The sequence below is a fragment of the Ambystoma mexicanum genome, chromosome 3q, assembly GCF_040938575.1.
Source record: "Ambystoma mexicanum isolate Mex_15411 chromosome 3q, UKY_AmexF1_1, whole genome shotgun sequence".
NCBI lineage: Eukaryota > Metazoa > Chordata > Amphibia > Caudata > Ambystomatidae > Ambystoma > Ambystoma mexicanum.
Window position 1 is genome coordinate 1,070,272,115 of NC_090926.1, and position 20,117 is coordinate 1,070,292,231.

The 20,117-nt window shown below is 50.1% G+C and overlaps 1 protein-coding gene across 1 annotated transcript in view; it reads left to right on the forward strand.

Annotated features, from left to right (window-relative positions):
* The window catches only part of ASPSCR1 (ASPSCR1 tether for SLC2A4, UBX domain containing), a 1,532,603-nt gene that overhangs the window by 860,846 nt on the left and 651,640 nt on the right, over positions 1–20,117 (forward strand). Inside the window, exon 9 of the mRNA XM_069655312.1 lies at positions 10,835–10,916. Coding sequence (XP_069511413.1) covers positions 10,835–10,916 — 82 coding nt within the window. The remainder of the gene's footprint in view (positions 1–10,834; positions 10,917–20,117) is intronic.

A 20,117-nucleotide genomic window follows, 5' to 3' on the forward strand; every position in this document is an offset into this window, starting at 1 on the left:
TTGAGCCCACAGCAGGCGCTTTACTCACTCTTGATCTCTAGGGTTTCCTGGCTTCTGGGAGCTTCTGGGTAAAAGCCCCTAGTTGCTTGACAGCATGGCCCATATGGATTAACCAACTCCTGTTTTTTTTTTTAACACTTCGGAGGTGTGGGCTCATTGGATTGGTCACCTCATTTTCTTCTCTTCTCACACAGAAACACAAACTCTGTCCTAATGTCCTTGAAATCTGGAGGCTTCTGCCTCCTTTTTATTATAGTTTTGCTTGAGTGCAATCCAGTGATGGCTTTGTTCGGTGGGTCCATTTGCTAGGTGATTAGTGTTGACAAATGGTTCCTCTTGCTTCCCAGCTGCATCACTTGTTCTCCGGTTTTGTGCATTTTCTAATGATCAGATTCAGCCCTTGTCACAGTCCCTGCAGCTCAAAGTCTCACATATCGTATCCACCATTTTGGGATCAGGCATTGTCTAATGGCTTGACGCTCCAGCGTTCATGCTGGAAATACTGCAAGTAAGTTCTTTCGCTCCCATTTTAGCTTATGGGCACAGAGCGCATATCCTTAATATTTAGATTTTCTTGGTTGCTGTTTATTATTTTTAGCTCTTTTCTGCAGTCCTTGCTGGAGCTTGCATTCCTGAGGTGAGCGCGTTAGAGTTCTGCTATGTCATTGTTTCCACTAACAGGGCCCAAAATGCCTTGTACTTTTACTCCTCATTGTCAATACTTACTTTTGGTGAGAGCACTATAGCTTTTGATAAGCATAGGTAAGAGCATGCCGTGGCCCGGTGATGAGGGTTTTGTGAGGGAACTGGAGGAGCTTTGGCTGGGAAGCCTCCGTTTGCCAGTACCAGGGGTTGCAAAACAGAGCAGGTGGCTTCCTCTTGTTTTTGTATTTATTTTGTTTATTTAGCACTTTCACAAATCGCTTTTCAAAGTTTAAAAACAAATGGTACTATAAATGACAATGATGGAAAAACTGTGGCTAGATAGAGAGCAAGGTGAGCTTTTAGTTGAAAACGAAATTTTGTATAGGTACATGAGATACGAATAGGAAGCGGAAGAATAGTCCACGTCTTAGGAGCAAGAAGTAAAAAGGAAAAGAAATGAGGTGAAGCACGAGGTGGTTCAGGAACAGAAAGAAGAAATAGATATTTGGAACTTTAAGAGTGAGAAGGAGAATAAATAGAGACCAAGGAGCAAAGATACAAAGGGGCCAAGCTATATAGGGCTTTGTAGACGAAATAGAGAAAACGAAAAGTAAGATAGAGATCAAAAGAAAGCATAGAAGCAGAACGAAGAGAGGGAGTCACGGAAGAATGTGAAGGTAGCTGAAACAAAAGGCAAATAGCAGAATTAAACAAGTCTTAGGGAGGCCGAAAGAAATAACCCAGCAATAGTTAAGACATGAAAAAACCAGTGAGTAGATAAAGAGTTTGGTGGCCTGAAGTGAAAGTAAAGCCTGTGTCAGAGATTATAGAGATGAAAATTAGCAGGATAGAAATGTGAAGGGGAAACGAAGGAGACTGCTCAAACACAACGAAGAGATTCCGAGCAGAGGAAGAAAATGAAAGAAAAGATGGGGGATAATGGAGACCAGAAGGAGGGGGAACAGGAAAGGGGAGGAAGAAGGAACGGAAAGAACTTCCGTTTTAGAGGGATTAAGATGTAGGAATCTGGAAGCCATCATGACTTGATCGCAAGCAAACAAGAAGAGACTGTATTATGAAGAGAAGAGGAAAATGCAGAAAAAGATCTTTGAATTTTCAGCATAGAAGTGAGAAAAAAGAGAACCTAGAACAGAGAACCCCATAGAGAAGTGGATTGGACGAAGAGAACAGACCAGCCCAAGAGGCATCATATGTGCAGTCAGAGAGATGAGAATCAAACCAGCTGAGAACAGAGCCAGATAGTCCAAGTGTTGATAAAGAAGTAGGTAGAATAGTGTGATCAGCAGTATCAATAGCAGGCGAAAGATCAAGTAAGATAATAATGGCAGCTAGCCTATTGTGTCTAGCAGAAAGTAGAGAATTAGAAGCGTGAAGTAAAGCAGATTCACTGGAGTGCACAGGACCTGCCCCGGATTGTAGTGGAGGAAGAAGAGAGTGAAGATTCAGAAAAGAAGAAACTTGGGCATATACTACATGTTCACGAAGTTTAGATAGAAAGGGAAGCAAAGAGATAGGATGGAGGTATAAGGGCACATAGGTATCCAGTGCAGAGTTCTCAAGAATAGGGATAATGACAGCATGTTTAAAGGAAGATGGGAAGCTGGCAGATGCAATAGACAAGTTGATCAGAGCAGTAAGATAAGGAATGTATAGAGGAAATCAAAGCAGAAGAAATCTGATCCAAGGGAGATGCAGTAGGGTGAGCCCTATCCAAGAATAAAGAAGTGTCAGAATCAGATAGAAGAGAAAAGGAAGAGAGTGAAGACAGAACACTAGAAGAGAAAGACATGGTAGAAGGGGGAGAATAAAATTAGGGCCACGAGAATGAAAAAATGAACAAAGCGAAGTCATTTTAGAAGTAAAAAAATTGGCAAAGTCAGTGGCCGAAAGAGGAGAGGAAAGATGTATCAGGAGGAAAAAGAATGGAATTTAACAGTTGAAAGAGACGTGGAGTATGATGAGAAAGAGTAAGGGAAGACGAATATTGTTTGTTCACAGCCAATAGAGAGGAATCCTAAGAAGAATGAAGTGAAGATCAAGTATGTGGATCTTCAAGAGTGCAAGACTTCTTCCAACAACTTTGAGCCTTACACATGGCCAACCAAAGGGAACGAAGTCCAGAAGAAAGCCAAGGTTGAGATGGGTTTTAAGAAGGAGAAAAAGAATGAGAAGGATGTAGGAAATAGTGTTGAAGATAAAGCAGTGTTGATATGAGTAGGGGCATAATCAGCAGAAAGAGAAGTCAATTGATCCAAAGGAGAGAGCTTAGAAGAGAGAAGATGAAAAGGTAGAATTAAAAGAATGATGATCGTGACATGAAAGAGATGTAGAAAGCAGGGAACTGAAAGAAGAATCGGGCAAAAGAGTGCAAAATAACAGTAATAAATTCATATAGATAAGTAGGCTGAGCAACTACAGCAGTATCTGGAGAAAAATAAGTAAAGATTAAGTCAAGTGAAGAACCAAAAGTATGAGAAGGAGGTGTAGAGAGCTAAGTGAAGTGGAAAGAGGCAAGAAGAGAAATCATAGGTAAGGAAGTATGTGTAGATTAAAGTCGCCAAGAAATATGAAAGGAGAGGAGAGTGTATGAAGAGTAGTTATAAGAGTCAAGATCAACTAAGAAGGACGAAATAATAATAATAATAAAGGACGAGAAAATCAACCAAAGGAGGACAAAAACAATGAGCAAAGTGATATTCAAATGATGGAACAAAGGAAGCCTAACAGGTGAAGCAGGAGGCCAAGAGGAAGAAAAAAGAATGCCAGTTCTGCCACCTTCCCCCACCCGTCCAGCCATGATTGTAGGGGAGTGTGTGAAATTAGTAGAGGATGTAAGGAAATAAGTGGGAGCGACAGTGTTGTCCAGTGTAATCCATGTCTCAGTAAGACAAAGGAACTGGAAATTTGAATGAAGTAAAGTGTCAAGAATTTAATGTGATGTTTGGCAGGAGAAACATACGTATCCAATAGATAACAGAAAGGAATTAGTAAGAGACAAGGAAGGATAGAGTAGATTGGTAGAATCACGAGTGCGTGGAGAATGATGAGAAGCAGTGAATGCAACGGTGAACAGGTACGCATTGTGGCATGTTAGTAGACAGGAAAGAGAAGCTAAAGAGACAAAGCTGAGAGTATGCCATAGTTAGTGGCGAGAAGTAAATAAGCACGGTCAGAGCATTTCTCCAGCATGGGGTCTGGCATGGATTCACATGCTCATGAATATTCCCCGTCGTCAGGCTGGGAATCCTCGGTAAAGAAAAAACCAGTATCAGTTTCGTTTCTGATCTGTCTTTCGTAGTAATAACCAATCACTGGTCTCTGCGTCATACTGACCACAGCCAATGACTGCCCTCTACCTAAGCACCGCCTCTGGCAGCCATCTTCAGATTTTTACTGCACGTTCATGTGTTGGGATCCTCGTGCTATTGCTCTCGAGCGTTAGTGCTATTTTTTTCACGTTTTTTCTCAAAAACTTTGTTTTTTCGGTCAAAAGAGCCTCAAGCTCCACCGACTCTCCATCCGATCAACGGGGACCCGTTTCGGATTCGTCTGCGCCCCTCAAGGGTGAAGATTTCGTCGAGCTACGCTTTTGGAGGACTCCAGAAGTTTCTCAGGCCCGGCCATGGCCCAGGAGAAGGGAAGCTCGACGCCCGGAAAGCTGTTCAGGGTCTGCCCTGGATGCCAGCTGCAGAACGTCTTCAAGGAGGACGAACACTCTTTTTGTCTTTACTGCCTACATGAGGACAAGACGCACGTGGAGAAGAACTGTGCGTTTTGCGGCAACATGTCTGAGCGGACCATGAAGGACCGCCATCAACGTCTCGCCAACTGGCTAGAAGGGAAGAGCCCGTCCGGCGAGAAGAAGAGGAAGAAATCCGAGCGGTCTTCTAAGACCTTTGAGGACGCCCCGGCGACGGGGGTCCAACATAAGGCCAAGCACCGCGAGTCCGCTGGCACCGGGAGCGCCGAACGGTCGGGCTCTACGGGCGCCAGGCAGGGCGCACCCTCCCCGGCACCATCAACCACGAGCCAACGCTCTGGGTCGGGTAAGAGGAAGGCCGAGCACCCGGCAAAGCTCCTGGAGAGGCCCCGGTCGAGCTCGAAGGCGGAGGGGGAGCGAGGCAGTGTCCCCCCCCTCAAGGATAAGGCGGTGAGCGCACCTAAGGTGGTGAAGGCCTTAATCCATCCGGCCAAGCCCTCTATCGAAACTGTCGCGGCGGCCCTGGCTCACCCTGTGGAGGCTACACCAGTGGTGGCGACCTCGGGCTCAGAGTCTCCCTGCCACCTCGGAGGGAGTCCTCTTTTGTGCCCATCGATAGGACCCCCGTGAAATCCCCCGTGGGGAAGAAAAAGGGGGGGGGCAGGGCGTCGTCGTAGATTCGGCCTCAACCTCGGAGGAGGAGCTGGTCGAGGTCTTAAGCCACGGCCTCGGCGTGGAAGAAGACCGGCCCGTCGGGATGGATCCCGACGCAGGTGACGACGACATCGTGGAGGGTACCGACGGGCCCCTGATCGCCCGTCGGATTCCCCTCTGCCAGCGCCGCGAGACAACTCGGCGGCCATTTTGTTGGCTATACAGTCCTCATGCTCTGAGATAAGGACGAGACTACCGTTGCCGACGGAACCTCTCCCGTCGGGGGACCCAGAACCGGGACCTTCTGGTGTTCCCCCTACCAAGAAAAGAAGGATCCACCCTCCACCTCCTTTTCAGCCGTCGCGCCCCTTCCAGCCCTCCTCCCCGTCCACCCGAGGGGATGATATGGGGACTGACACGGCAGCGACGGGTACGGACGACGACGAGGTATACGACGAGGATGTACCGTCGTCGCCTCCCACCAGGGCTTCTCCGCCCGACGAGATTGGATCGTTCCACTCAATGATCGCCAGGGCATCCGAGCTTTTCCAACTCTGCCCTGAGGAGAAGAAGAAGGAAGGTTTCCTTTATCAGCGGCGCGAGGCCAAGAGGAAGATGGTCCTCACGGTGCCTCTATTGGACGACATTTGGGATGAGGGCCTCACTCTCCTCAAGAACCCGTCCACGACGCCAGCTAGAAGAGACCGGTACGAGAAAAAGTACCGGGTCCCGGACACGGCCCCCCTGTGCCTCCGGGCGCAGCCTACCCCGGACTCCGTCGTCTCTGCGGCGGCCAGGAAAAAAGCAGGGGGGGTGCGGCCTCCACATCGACTTCCCCACCGGACGGCGAGGGAAAGAAATTGGACGCTATGGGACGCAGAGTCATCTCGTCTGCAGCGACGACGATTAAAGTTGCCAACGCCTTGGCTATCGTTGCCCGATACGACAGGGAGCTCTGGTACAAACTGGCTCCCCTGCTGGACTTCTTGCCGGACGACAAGAGGGCAGAGGCCCTGGAGATCCTGCAGGAAGGTGAGGTGGCTTCGGACCACGCCATTACCGTTGCGACGGACATCGCCGACACTGGGTTCCGCCAGTTGGGCAACGGCGTTTGCCTTAGGCGGCGTGGATGGCTCAAGGCTACGGACTTCCGTCAAGACGTTCAGACCAGAGTCCTGGACATGCCCTTCGATGGGAACAATCTGTTTGGGAAAACGGTGGACGATTCCCTTCAGGCCATTAAAGCGGACACCGAGACGGCCCGGGCCCTTGGAGTTCTGCAACAACGACGGACGCCCTTTCGGAGCAGCGGAGGCAAAGGCGCCTCCAAAGGTTCCGGCGGCGGTTTCTCCTCCTACCGTCAAGCGGCCCGCTCGTCATCTCAGGAGGCCTACAGAGGACGAGGCAAGCCTGGCGGACCCCGCCGTCGTCGCCAAGGACAAGGCGCTAAAGCCTCGTCGAAGCAGGATTGAACCGGCCGGGGGGTCGGGCCCCCACCGAAGCACCCCGGTGGGAGGCCGGCTGGCGAGCTTCGTCAGCGTGTGGGAGTCCATCTCCACCGACCGTTGGGTGCTGGACGCCTTGGCCCGGGGCCACGCGCTCGAGTTTCAAAGAAAGTGTCCGTGCGTCCCCCCCGTGGCCAGGAAAGAACTTCACGTCCCTCAACTTCTCCGGGAGGTGAAGGCGATGCTCAAGAAGGGCGCCATCGAACTCGTCCCAAAGAGGCTTCGGGGCTCCGGAGTCTACTCGAGATACTTCCTCGTGAAGAAGAAGACGGGGGGATGGTGCCCCATCCTGGACCTGCGACGTCTGAACAAGTTCATCAAGGCGCAAAAGTTCCGGATGGTCACCCTCCAGCACGTCCTGGGTCAGCTGGAGGAAGGAGACTTCCTGTCGTCGTTGGATTTGGAGGATGCCTACTTCCATATTCCCATCTTGAAGGGGCACCGAAAATTCCTCAGGTTTGTGGTCCAAGGGCGGCATTACCAGTTCAAAGCCCTCCCCTTCGGTCTACGGTCGGCACCCAGGGTGTTCACCAAGTGCCTCGCACCGGTGGCGGCTCAGCTGCGCCGCGAAGGGATCCACGTCTACCCCTACCTGGACGACTGGCTCATCCGAGCCAAGACAAGGGAGCTCGCCGTGGTCCACACGGCAAGGACCGTCCAACTTCTCACGGACCTGGGATTCTCTGTGAACTACGCCAAATCCCACCTGGTACCCGCCCAAGACACTCTGTTTCTGGGAGCAAGGCTCAACACAGTGTCCCTTCGGGCCTCCCCGTCGGAGGAGAGGACCAGGACCATCCTGGGCAAGGTGCAGCGGATGTTGGTGGCCGACACGGCCAAGGTGAGGTCCATCAAGTCCCTCCTCGGAATGATGTCTTCCTGCATCTACCTCATTCCCATGTGCAGGCTCCGGATGTGCCCGTTGCAGGAGTTCCTGGACGCGCGCTGGATCCAAACGACGGGCAACTTCGAGGAAAGGATCACACTCGACGAGAGTTTCCGACGAGCGATCCGGTGGTGGGGCACCCGCGCGCATCTGACGGCGGGCATGGACTTCCAGACCCCAGCCCACCAGGAGACAGTGACCACGGATGACTCCCTGGAAGGGTGGGGAGCGCACACCGAAAATCTGCACGCAAGGGGCCTTTGGCTCCCGACGGAGAAATCCTTACATATCAACGTCCTGGAGCTCCGTGCAGTGTTTTGGGCCCTCAGGTCCTTCCTTCCGTCCCTCAAGGGCAAGGTGGTGAGGATCTTCACCGACAACACCACCACCATGTTTTACATCAGAAAACAGGGCGGAACCAGGTCCCCAGCACTGTCCAAGGAGGCGCAGGACCTGTGGCATTGGGCAGTCGCCCAGGGGATGTTTCTGGTGCCGTTTCATCTGGCAGGGATAAAAAACACCATCGCCGACTCACTCAGCAGGGAGCTGCGCTCGTGCCACGAGTGGGAACTACGGCAGGATCTAGTGGATCGCCTCTTCCGACGGTGGGGCACACCCCAGATCGACCTGTTCGCGACGGCGACGAACTCCAAGTGCCGGAGGTTCGCCAGCAGGTTTCCCCAGGCGAGGAGCATGGGCGATGCTTTCTCGTTCCCCTGGGAGGGCCTGTTCCTCTACGCGTTCCCTCCTTTGCCACTGCTAATCCGGCTCGTCAACCAGCTCAAGAGGTCCCGGTGCAGGATGATCCTCGTCGCACCTGCGTGGCCGAGGCAGATATGGTTCCCGGACCTTCTGGACTTGTCAGCGTCCCCGCCAATCAAGCTGCCGGTGGACGCGGATCTGCTCTCCAGGGAAGGAGGCGCCATCCTCCACCACGACCCGAAATCGCTGAACTTGCAGGCCTGGCTCCTGCAGCGCTGGAGTTTGGAGGATACGACATACCGGCCGACTGCAGAGAGGTTCTTGCAAAGGCCAGGGCGTCCTCGACTCTTAAATGCTACGGCCACAAATGGAAGAGGTTCTCTGTCTGGTGCCACGCACAGAAGATTAACCCTCTACGGATTACGGCTCCCCAAGTTCTGCCGTACCTGCTGACGCTGGCCAAAGCTGGACTGGCACACGCGTCCATCAAGATTCATCTTGCTGCGATCTCCCGATACACCAGAACCACGGGACGGACGTCCTTGTGGTCTCATCGTCTGGTGAAAGAGTTCATGAAGGGACTGTTCAGATCGTTCCCGCCGGTGAAGGCTCCGGCCCCGGCGTGGGAGCTCAACGTGGTGCTGACCAAGCTCATGGGACCTCCGTTCGAGCCTCTGCACTCGGCCCCGTTGAAGTTTCTGTCGTGGAAAACAGCGTTTCTTGTGGCCATCACCTCCGCACGACGGGTGGGAGAGATCCAGGCCCTTTCCTGCAAGGCCCTGTACTTGACTTTTCACGACACGAGGGTAGTGCTCAGGACGCACCCCTCCTTCATGCCCAAGGTACCGTCGGACTTCCATCTCAACAAACCCTTGGTGTTGCCTGTGTTCTTCCCGTCGCCTTCGTCGCCGGCTGAGAGGACTTTGCACTCGCTGGATGTGGCTAGAGCGCTGAAGTTCTACGTGGACCGCACGAAGTGTTTTCGGAAGACGTCACAACTCTTTGTGAACTTTGGACCTGTCAATCAGGGGAAGGCTCTCTCGAAGGCTTCCATTTCCAGATGGCTCTCCGGCTGTATCATGTACTGTCATCGGTTGGCAAACCGACCGCTGCCCGGCCGTCCGAGAGCCCATTCCACCAGAGCGATCGCAGCTACCACGGCGTTCCTTTTTGGTGTGCCCCTGCTGGACATATGCAGGGCTGCTACGTGGAGGTCGACGCACACCTTCACGAAGTTCTACTGCGTCGATCGGGATTCCAGGGAGTAGTCCAGGGTCGGCCAAGCAGTGCTGCGCAACCTGTTCGCCTGAGGTGAGCCTGGTGAGGAGGTAAGATGCTTAATGTTGAGTTTGATGCAATGCTTAATGTTGAGCCTTTGCCACCTCCCGTGGTTGTGCATGTGTGTACTGCTATGTATTCTTTATTCATGAGCATGTGAATCCATGCCAGACCCCATGCTGGAGAAGGAACAAGTTACTTACCTGTAACTGTTGTTCTCCAGCATGGGTCTGGCATGGATTCACATGCGATCCCTCCCGCCTACCCCTCTGCGGCTCTTCACTTGGTCATACTGCCACTTCACGTGCTTCCAAATCTGAAGATGGCTGCCAGAGGCGGTGCTTAGGTAGAGGGCAGTCATTGGCTGTGGTCAGTATGACGCAGAGACCAGTGATTGGTTATTACTACGAAAGACAGATCAGAAACGAAACTGATACTGGTTTTTTCTTTACCGAGGATTCCCAGCCTGACGACGGGGAATATTCATGAGCATGTGAATCCATGCCAGACCCATGCTGGAGAACAACAGTTACAGGTAAGTAACTTGTTCCATATCCAAGGTTCAGACTGGGGAACAGTGGCAAACAGGAATAGACAAAGCCTTTAGACGGCCGACCTTTGAATGGGACTCCTAGGGCAAAGGACACCATAGGGGCACTTTCTGAAGTAGCAGGCACGTGACCACTCCTGCCCATTAAGCGGGAGGTGGGCGAAAGCAGAGGCACCCGCGGAAGTGATGGAGAACGCCGGCGAGAAGAGTATTTCGGTCCAGAACAGCAGGGTTAGGGGCCAGATAGCCGATGAAAATAGGAGGTGAACGGGCAGCAAACACTGCAGATCTTGTCAGCACACGGCCGAGCATCCCACGAGGCACCCTGTCCTCTCCAGGCCTGTCCTCAGAAATGATTATACACATAGGTCACAGTCTTACAGCTATACTTTTGGTAACTGGTAAAACTTTACTGTCACAGGTCCCTCTCCTACTGATGTACCACCTTTATCAGCCTTCCATCACCCTCCTTCCTGCTTCAACATCTTCAGTATCTCTTTGCTGTCAAAGGTACCTCTCTTAAATCTGCACCTTTAGTAAAATTCGGATGTCACATATCCCTATCCTGCTTCTGTATCTCATTGCTCTCCCATGCTCATCCCCCAACTCTGATAACATTGTGATGTCATAGGGCCCTTTCCTTCCTCTACACCCCGCTACCACTCTCCTGTCACATTCCCTCTTTCACCTATATAATAATGGTACTGCTCATCCACCTCCAGACAACAAGGATATCCTGTGTCTTTCGTGGATCACCTTCTGCCCTTCCACTCACACTCTGGCCCCTTGCGCTCCAATGTATTATCCTCTCCCCCTGGTCTCCCGATCTGCTGTGCAATTTGTCCTTTGCCTGTCGACCTCTCAACCTGGACCTTTTGGTTTTCTCTCCCCAGTCAGCGGTTGACCGAGATGCCCTTGATGACAAACGCTTTGCGTGAAGCACAAAAGAAAGAGAAATTAGAACGTTATCCCAAGGTATGTGTTGCTTGAGGGATGGGAGTGTGTAAGACTGAATGTTCTTTGATATTGGCTTCTTTATAGATTCATATACTTCTTTTCTGAAGTCCAACTAAGGGCTTAGTAAAACCATTCAACTGAGGCAGCACAAGACTCCACTCTTAGTATAAGGCTGTACCACCTGAGTTCATGGTAGCGCAGACAGAGCAGCCAGGCTTATCCTAGGATGGAGAGAGGGCTGTACAATCAGTACACATGAAATTGTAAAACAAATGGTCCAAAGAAACACTGAAACACTTTGTGTTGTAAAAAATAAAGGATTTCTTTTATTACAGGTAGACCCAGATACATCTAGGGGTAAGTAAGCACTAGCACAGTATATAAAATCGCAATATAAAAAACAGAACACTGTACTTGAAGGTGCACAGACCAAAGTATAAACTTTACTTGGAACCCTTGACAGTAGTTGTAGGGAAGTGAAAACATGTTCATACACATTCAGTGTAGGTCACACCTATTCTTGGGGAGTAAAAACCAATTGTTATTTTCAGATTACATCCAGTAATGCAAGGGCAATAGACCCTACCAGTTTGAACAGTGACTCTTAGCATAAATCACTTAATCAGTTAACTGGACAATATACTTTTTGTGTATAGTGGAACACTTATTCCAGGTGCACTAAAAACCTATAACTACTTTTGTGATAACACACAGTTATGCTAGGTGAGTAAAACCTAAGGGTGTAATATTCAATTACAGGTGCTTTTGAAATCAGGGAACCCCAGATTGAGGTAAGCAGTTACTCTTGTAACTTATTTTTGGGAAGGCTCACAGCTAACTCAAGGTAAGTACAATCTACATACATTTTTAACCTCACAATGAAGGGGAAAGTAAAACCCAATGTCCCACTTTACTGAATGACTCAGTTATTGTAGGTAGGCAACACCCTAATGCAGACTTATTCTGGACAGGCTAGCAGCAAGTCGGGGGAAGCAAGACCCAGTTGGGGGACACTCATACAATTATCCTAACAGGACTAATCTGGTGAAACCAACACTTTCCTGTGATTAGGTTGTGCCTCTTCCCAAAAGTAGAGTAAAATACCGCCATGTCTACTTCCTATTAGACTGGCAAAACAGTTTCTAAGGAAGAAAAGATGTTAACCATACTTTTAAGAATAGTGCATCACACATTCAAGATAAGAACATTTGTAACTGTTCACTATTAGAATAACATTTACCAACGAACTTTTTACAAGTAAGTAACTTTTAAACACTTATTTTCTTTTCTAGGCAAAAGTTCCAATCCCTTAAAAGTATTTCCCTTCTTTTTGGAACATGAGTGTTATCGGGGTATGATATGATATATTGCATTTGTAACGCACCTATACACAAGTGTTTCAAGGCGCGACGAGGCGGGGGGGGGGGACACGGGGAGACAGACAACGATCCTACTAGGCCAGGTGTCATTCAGACCGCGCAAGTGCAAGGGGAGAGGGGACTGGGAAAAGTGCAGGGGGAAGGGGAGAGGGGGAAAGTGCTGTGCATGGTTAGTAGAATACAAGATAAATAATAGGGCCAGCTGGTGGCAAGTGCAAGGAAAGTGCAGTAAAGGTTAGTAGAATACAAGATAAATAATAGGGCCAGCTGGTGGCAAGTGCAAGGTAAGTGCCGGGAGAAGGGGCTGTGGGATACAGAGACAGTCCCGTGGTGCAGGTAGGCAGTGCAAGGGAAGAGTGGCTGGGACCATGGACCGAGATCGGTGAGTGGTCCAGTAGCAGATTCGGTGCAGGTTCAGTGGTTTTAGCAGGGGAGAGAGGGAGAGAAAGCGGAGGCAAAGAGGAAGGTTTTGAGGTGCTTCCGGAACCGGAAAGTTCTCCTCAACTTTCAGGGAGGCAGCAAGGCTGTTCCAGAGGGAGGCCCCTGCACTAGGACTAGTGACCAACAGGCACTGTCAGAATAGGTTCTTTAGTAGCAAAAGTCAGAGTTCCTTAGGAAAACTGGGCAAACAGGTGAGTACCTCACTTTAGAGTTAGAAGAGGGTCTTGGGGCTTTGCAGAAGACACCCTAGCAGGATTCTAGCAGTGGGAATTGGTGCACTGGATGAGAGGCCTCCCCATCACAGAAAACAACCCACAACTACACAGAAATCCTAACAAACAGGCTTAAGGTAAGTACATACACAAGCCAACACAGTACCTCAGCATTGAAGAAGATTTTGCAGCAGGACGACTTCAGGGCCTGCAGCCAAATACCCGGTCAGTGGATTCCTTGTTGTGGTGACTGAAAAAAAAAAAAAAAGACCTCAGAAGGGACTTTGCAGCAGGGATCGATGAAGAAGGTCTCTAGTCAAGGTTTACCTCGTGGCTGAATGCGGTTCTGCGGATTTGGCGCCTTTTTAAGGAGCACAGAAGAAGACAGAAAATCGTGGTTAAATTCTCCTCATTACAAAGGTCCAGCACTCTGTTAAGGGGACTTTTTTGGACTTGATTTGTGTTTCTGGAGATCCACCAGGATGCCCATGAAGTTTCAGCGAGATTCGGAATTCGGAAAACCATGCACCGCACAGTGGCTCGAAGACCCAGGGTATTGGTGTATTGCAGCAACGCAAGGTCGCAGCAATGTGTGGGATGGCTCAAAATGCAGGCCTTCTCGAGACTAGAGGGTCACAGCAGGCTCTGGGTCAGGGTCTGGTTACACAGCGGGCTCTACGGTCACTGGAAATAGTTTCAGCTGCATTTCCTTCATCTTCCTCTTCGGTTCCAGTTCCAGTGGTCGACTTTTCTTCAGCTTGCAGGTTTGCAGTATTTAACAGGAGCTACAGCACAACCTCTGCATTCTCTGCATTACAAGAAGCGGCGGTCTGGTTGTCCAATCAGGACAGCCAGCCCCCCACTAGGATTTTCCCCAATTCAGGCAAGGCGCAAGACAAAGGGCTGAGGAGCTGTGGACTCCTCCCTCGCTTCCTGCCCTCACAGACGGACTGGAGCCTCGGCGGGGAGTCCAGGGGACTCCCACCAAAGATTAACATCACATAAAGGAATTTCCCACCCTGGATGTCAGGGGAAGGAACAAAACACGACAAACACTAAAATGACGAAAAAACAAGACGGGGGCCATTTTGGTAAAATGAGCACCCTTATGTGCCTTTACTGCAGCTGTGAACACAGCCCGCAGTAAATGTGCACCAAATTAATACAAGGTATCACTGCCACCAGCCATTGAAGGTAAGCTTGTCCCTGTAACAGAATTGTTACAGTTTTAGTGTGAAAGGGGATACATTGTATCTCCCCAGCACACCACTTAAGGTGGGGTGTGCTGGTTCGACAGAATACAATGTAAAAGGGAACCAACAACCCTTTCTACCCTTGAACTGTAGTTCTCTCAAGGTTAGCAAAATAAAGTTAAAAGGGGAGCCCCTAGGGCAACGCAGCAACAACAGGCACTTATTGCCAATAAGTTGTTAAAGAGGGTCACTTTAAAAAGACACTATGGAGAGTCAATAAATGATACCCCTAAAAAGAGTTAAAGATCATAGGAGTGTGGAAAAAGGTTCCCACTCAATGAGGTATTAAGGAACAATATCCCACTAATAAAGCAAAAAGTTCTTGAGTTGACCCAGTTCTGTGAAAATCTTACCTAACACGTTCCCACCTCTTGGAACCCCAGAACGTTAAAAACTTAAATGGATAACTGGCCCTCTAAGAATTCATACTCTACAGTATGCCTGACTCGGACCAATGAGTGCGGCCTTCTAATGAGGCAGTCTTCCCTTCAGAGTCTTTACCCACTTTCCTCTAATAAATAATCATTGGCCCAGTGTTGAAGCAGAAGAGCAATATTGGGATTTTTAAACCCAAAAACTGTGCACCCCTAAAAAAAATGTGGCTTGCATTTTCTTTGCTTTTTTGACAAGATGGTCCTCTACTGAAGCCCCCTGCTGCTGCATCACTTTTTGTGATGTGCTGCCTTTAGTATCTAGGGCATGTGTGATTGTTAAGCACTACACTTTAGTCCCAGGATGATTCTACCACCTTGAAAGTGTGTTGTAGAGTAGGCTGGTGGAAGCTAATTTTACTTTTGATTCCACCAGCGTTGTAGCCACTTTTACTGCATTGGTAGTGGAATGCACCTATATGATAGCCATCAGGGTACTAATGTATTCTTTCAAGTCCTGTTCCCATACAGTATGCTGTGTAGTCTTTCTTATCTGTGTGGACCACAAGCGCAAGTGGCCTTTTTGCTGATGTAAGCCCATCCTGAGCCCACAGGCATCCATCCTTGGTTTATGATTAGCCCAGTACAAACTGTTTTGAAATCCTCATGACATCCCAAATGCACATCAACAGCCACCAAAACCTTTGTTTGCTGCCTGGAGTGGTCAGCCCTGGAGTGAATTAGTTATCAGTTGGGGACCCTGTGCACAGACCAGTTCCCGATCTTATGTAAGACAGAATTCCTATTTTTGCAGATTCTATGACACTTTTTAGATCACCTCAATGTATCTTTTTGGTGGCTAGAGGCACTTCTCCAGAACCCCCTCTTCAATTGCAACCCTTATTACCTTACTTAAGGTATATGGCATTGAGACACCACTAAGGCACCCAGTCCCAGGGGTGCCTCTTGGGCATCCCATGTATTCCCTATATGACTTTATCTCCCTGCATTGGTTTTAGGAAATAGTTTGATGCCAGGGGTGCACACCATTTGACTTTATGATAGCCTAATGTGCATTTTTTAATAGCTATTGGGAAACCAGTTCATTTTTTTAAATCCTGCTCTCTGCCATTTTGTTTTTCTAGGACTCCCTTTGTTCAGGAAAACCACAAGGTGTGTTTACAATGCCTGCTCTCTGACCTTGTGGGCTCTTTGTGATCCCTTATGGTGGCCGCCATACTGGTTTAAACTTTTTTACCAGTTTGTCGATGAGTTCTCCTCTCATTTCCTGTTGGTTTGGTCTAGGCTGAGTTGCCAACCATTATGATGACCAAAATAGGTCTGGACCCCACACACGTGGAATGCACCAACCCCTGAAAAGCAAGGCTTTCCCGAGCAAGTGCATGACCATAAAAGGAAATTGCTGACCTGGCAAGGCAGGAAGAAGGCAAAAAGACAAGATGGCCAAGGAACAAATCAAAAAACTTGTGTCACAGCCATATTGGGACACTAACGACTGTTAATAGCCAAATATGGTAAATGTGCTAAGTCTAAAGAAAATTACAGTAAAAAGTATGAAAAAGTAACAGCTGCCAACAGTTTGTCCGTAGGCACATGGCAGAGTAACCAAAAATCCTGTGGAGTGTAATGTGAGAAACCTGGGGTTCTCTCTCTCAGGTGACCAGGGCACAGCCATCGCCTTTGAATCCAGTCCCTAGTGGTGGACCAGTACAGGAGGATAAACTAAGTGAGGGGTCTTCGGTGAGTGGGGGTGAGACAGCTGATGGTGAGACGCGGTATTCCCCCTTATTTTGTTTATCCAACCCATCGTCTGTTTTAGGATGCTCCGCGATCCCAACTCTCACCGCCCCCTTTTACACAAACACTGGGCCGAGGAAGAGGGAGACTGAAGTAACAACATTAACTTTCACACATTGTACTGGAGATGTCCCGCTAATCGGGTCTGGCAAAGTCAGGCACTTGATTCTAAGTGCATAAACCCGATGCCAATTAGCTCTCCTCATGCAAATAAAAGGCTAAACCCAAAGACACACTCTGAGCAAGGCGGAACCCAAGTACGAGCAGGGCTTCCGGGACAGTCAAACCTACTGGCGCAGAGCGACAGAAACAGAGATGAGAGCAGCGGGTCAAATACCCCAAGAGTCCCTACCGGAGCTTGTTGCCTCCGACAGGCCGCAAAAGACATGTGGATAAGGCTAGAAGCCACAAGTGAGGACTGCATTGTGTTTCAAGGACGCCAGCAAACCTCCCGGGTGAACGGCAGAGATGGGGAGGCGAGGCCAAGTCTGTGGCATAACCTTGACTCGTGAGTTGGGAATCGCAAAACCGAAAAAGACGCCCACAGCCGGTGAGTTGCCAAGCGACCTGAAAGATAGGTGTGTGTTGAAGTTTGAAATAGCAACATTTTATCACAAGTGAAGGCTGCACGTGTGTCATGTGAGTAAGACGCGAGGAAAGGCAGCCCTGTGAATGAACTTTGAAGTCAAAGACAGCGGCAAAATCAATGATACTAAGTAACAAGTGTGGTCCGGCGAAAGGAAGTAGCCCACTCGAATGTCTCAGAAAGCGAATGAACAGCAAAAGTGAAATAAAGAGGTTTTACTCCTAGAGAAGGGGGTGAGTGAAAGTTTATCTGTAAACTTTGAGTCGAAGGGTCCTGCAGTAGTCTGAAAAGTAAGCCACGCATGTTCAAATGTCTTCCATATCGGAAAGTGGTCCGAACCCAACAGAGGTAGACCCGAAGTGAAATAAGCTTCGGGAAGGGAGCGCCCCCCACCCCCTGGCAAGTTTTTGTTAAACTTTATCGTGAGAGGTCTGAGCCCGGCTGAGGGGGACCTACGAGAACTGTGTGGTAAAAGGTGTGAACCCGAGAGAGGGGGACATTTGTGAACTTTTTGGTTGAAACATTATTCTTTTTTTTTTCAAACCTTTATTTTGCTGTCATATGCATAACAACTCACAAGCAAACATAGTTTATATTGTGTTCGTGTATTGTCTTCAAGCAAGTTAAAGTACATTAAAGCATAGGAGCCGGTGTGTTCGGAGTCACTGACAATTCTGCTGTTGTTTTCGTTGAGTATGGTTTATTCAGCATCTTCCTCTGATTCCCCCTATCGGCGTCCAAATATCGTCTGAGGGGGCTCCAAATGTCTTTAGGTCTACAGGCTGGAAATATCCCCCTTATATACGTTTCTTCTCAGTCCTGCACCCATATGTTTTCCAGCCATTCTTGTATCGTAGGCACTGTTCTTGATCTCCATGCCTTGAGCATGTTCCTCTTGGCCACTACGTTGAATATAGCGAATATTCTGCAGTGTTTGATTGAGATTTTGCCAATATCTCCCAATAAGTATTTCAATGGAGTGTGGGGGGGCTTGGACGGCCATGTAAAAGGACGTGCTCTCGTGGAGTTCTGCTGATCCTACAATGATCCTGGAGGAGAAGTGCGTGCACGGGAACCGGCCGGCACTGGAAAATAATGCCCATGCGTGTGAAGATGATGGCTACACTCACTGAAACTTTGATGCGAGTGGAGGGTGAGGACACTGAGTTATACTCGTCTGCGGGCCACGGGCCCCGGATTGGCGAGTGGAACAAGATGGCGGCAGAGACAAAGAGGACAACAGGGGTCACGAGATGTAGGTCCTGTAAAGCCCCTGGATCGAACTCCAAGACCAGCGATTAGAAGCAGACCGCGGCACTTGACCGGAATGCGCTGTTGCTTCACTGAGGCGGCGCACATCTGTGGGCACACGTACCCGGAGCTGTACCGAGACTCATCGAGCACAATGGTAACCGACGCTGGGCCCGCGGCGTAATCGGATCGAACGCCGGCGGAACCCAGGAGGATTCATTGTGGCAGCGCACCAATCAGGTGGCCGCGGATCCTGGGGCCGACGCAAATGAGCGGGGGTGGTGGCTGCAGTTTTCCACAGCGCAGCGGATCAACTCTGTATACACGGGAAGATGGGAGAAATCCCATAGAGTCAGACGAAACATCGGCGCAGGCCAGTGGTTGAGGCCGATGCGAGACAATTGCTGATCCCCTGCACTTAGAGCGGCCCCTCTGGGCCTGGGCATTGTGGGCCGGTTGGCCTTGTGATCGCGGAAGAGGGGGAACAAAAGGAGTGCGGCGAATAGGTGAGCGCACTCGAGCACTGGCCACGGAAGGAACACGACAGAGACCGGGCCAGGACACCAAGAGGGTACGAGCACATGGGAGGAGACGGCCCACTTTGGGCGCGAGAGAAGAGACAAGTACATACAAGTACATGCTTGGCCTGCTGAGTGGTCTGCGACCACGCAGACCTTTGTGCGGAGGGAGGCATAGCAGGCCCTCGCCCAGCTAACATAGCTGGATGTCCTCTAAAGTGGTTAGACCCAGGATCCGACAGTGCACGATGGAGACCTACGCCAGGTCGCCCCCAGAAGCGGAGGGGGGCAAGAGCAAGGAGACCTCCATGGCAGCGGCGGAAACACTGGGCACGATCCAGGAGGTGCTGGCAGCGATCGCAGACTTAAAGGAAGTTGGGCCAGGCAATGAAAGAGCTGCAGGACGGCCTGGACCTCAAGATCGGAGCGGTCCAGGAGGAGGTGAACCTGCTGAGACAGGACGTGCGAACGATTGCGGAGCGCACTGGAGCCTTGGAGAAGGAGATGGCCCCGAACACGGAGGCGTGCGCCGCACATGGAAAGGCGCTCCATGCCCTCGTGCAACGGGTGGGCAATCTGGAGGACAGAGCTGAGCAAGCAGAAGGGCGCGCCAGACGCAATAACATCCGTATAGTGGGCCTGCCGGAAGGTATGGAAGGGTCAAACCCCACAGAATACGTGGAATCCATGCTATTACAGGAGATAACTGGCGAGGTGCTGACCCAGGGGTTCGCGGTTGAAAGTGCGCATAGGGCCTTGACAAGAAGACCGCCCCCTGGAACCCCCCAGCGGCCGCTGATCGCAAAGATCCTGAACTATCGGGATCGAGAGAAGATCCTCAAATTTTTTCGGAGGGGAGGAACGATTGAAAAGGGTTCCGCAAAAATCACGGCCTACCCGGACTATACGCTGCTTGTACAGCGTAGTAGGATGAACTTGGGATCGGTGAAAAGGAGGCTGAAGGACGCAGGCCATCGCTACATGTTGCTCTACCCAGCCAAGTTGAAAGTGTTTTAAGACGCTGACCGAGGCAATGGACTGGCTGGACATGCAGGGCCAACCTCAAGAACTAGATGGGAGCTGCAGGAGATAAGTAGCGGACGGCTGTGGCACCAGGGGTGACATGGCCAAGACATTGGGACTTGATTATAGAGTTGTATTAAGCTTGTGGGGAGTGTGTTGTAGTATCAACTGGCTGGACCTGCTGGACGCACCAATCCTAAAATAGACGACTGGGAGCTCCTGGGAGGCATCCCTTGTACCCAATAGTAATATACTTAGTTAGGTCACTGTTAGATAGGTGACGCCCCGCGGGGTCCTAGTCCTCGGCGACGGGACAGGACCAGTCGCGGGTGGGCCTGAGATCCAGGGATGGAGCTGGGCATTTGTT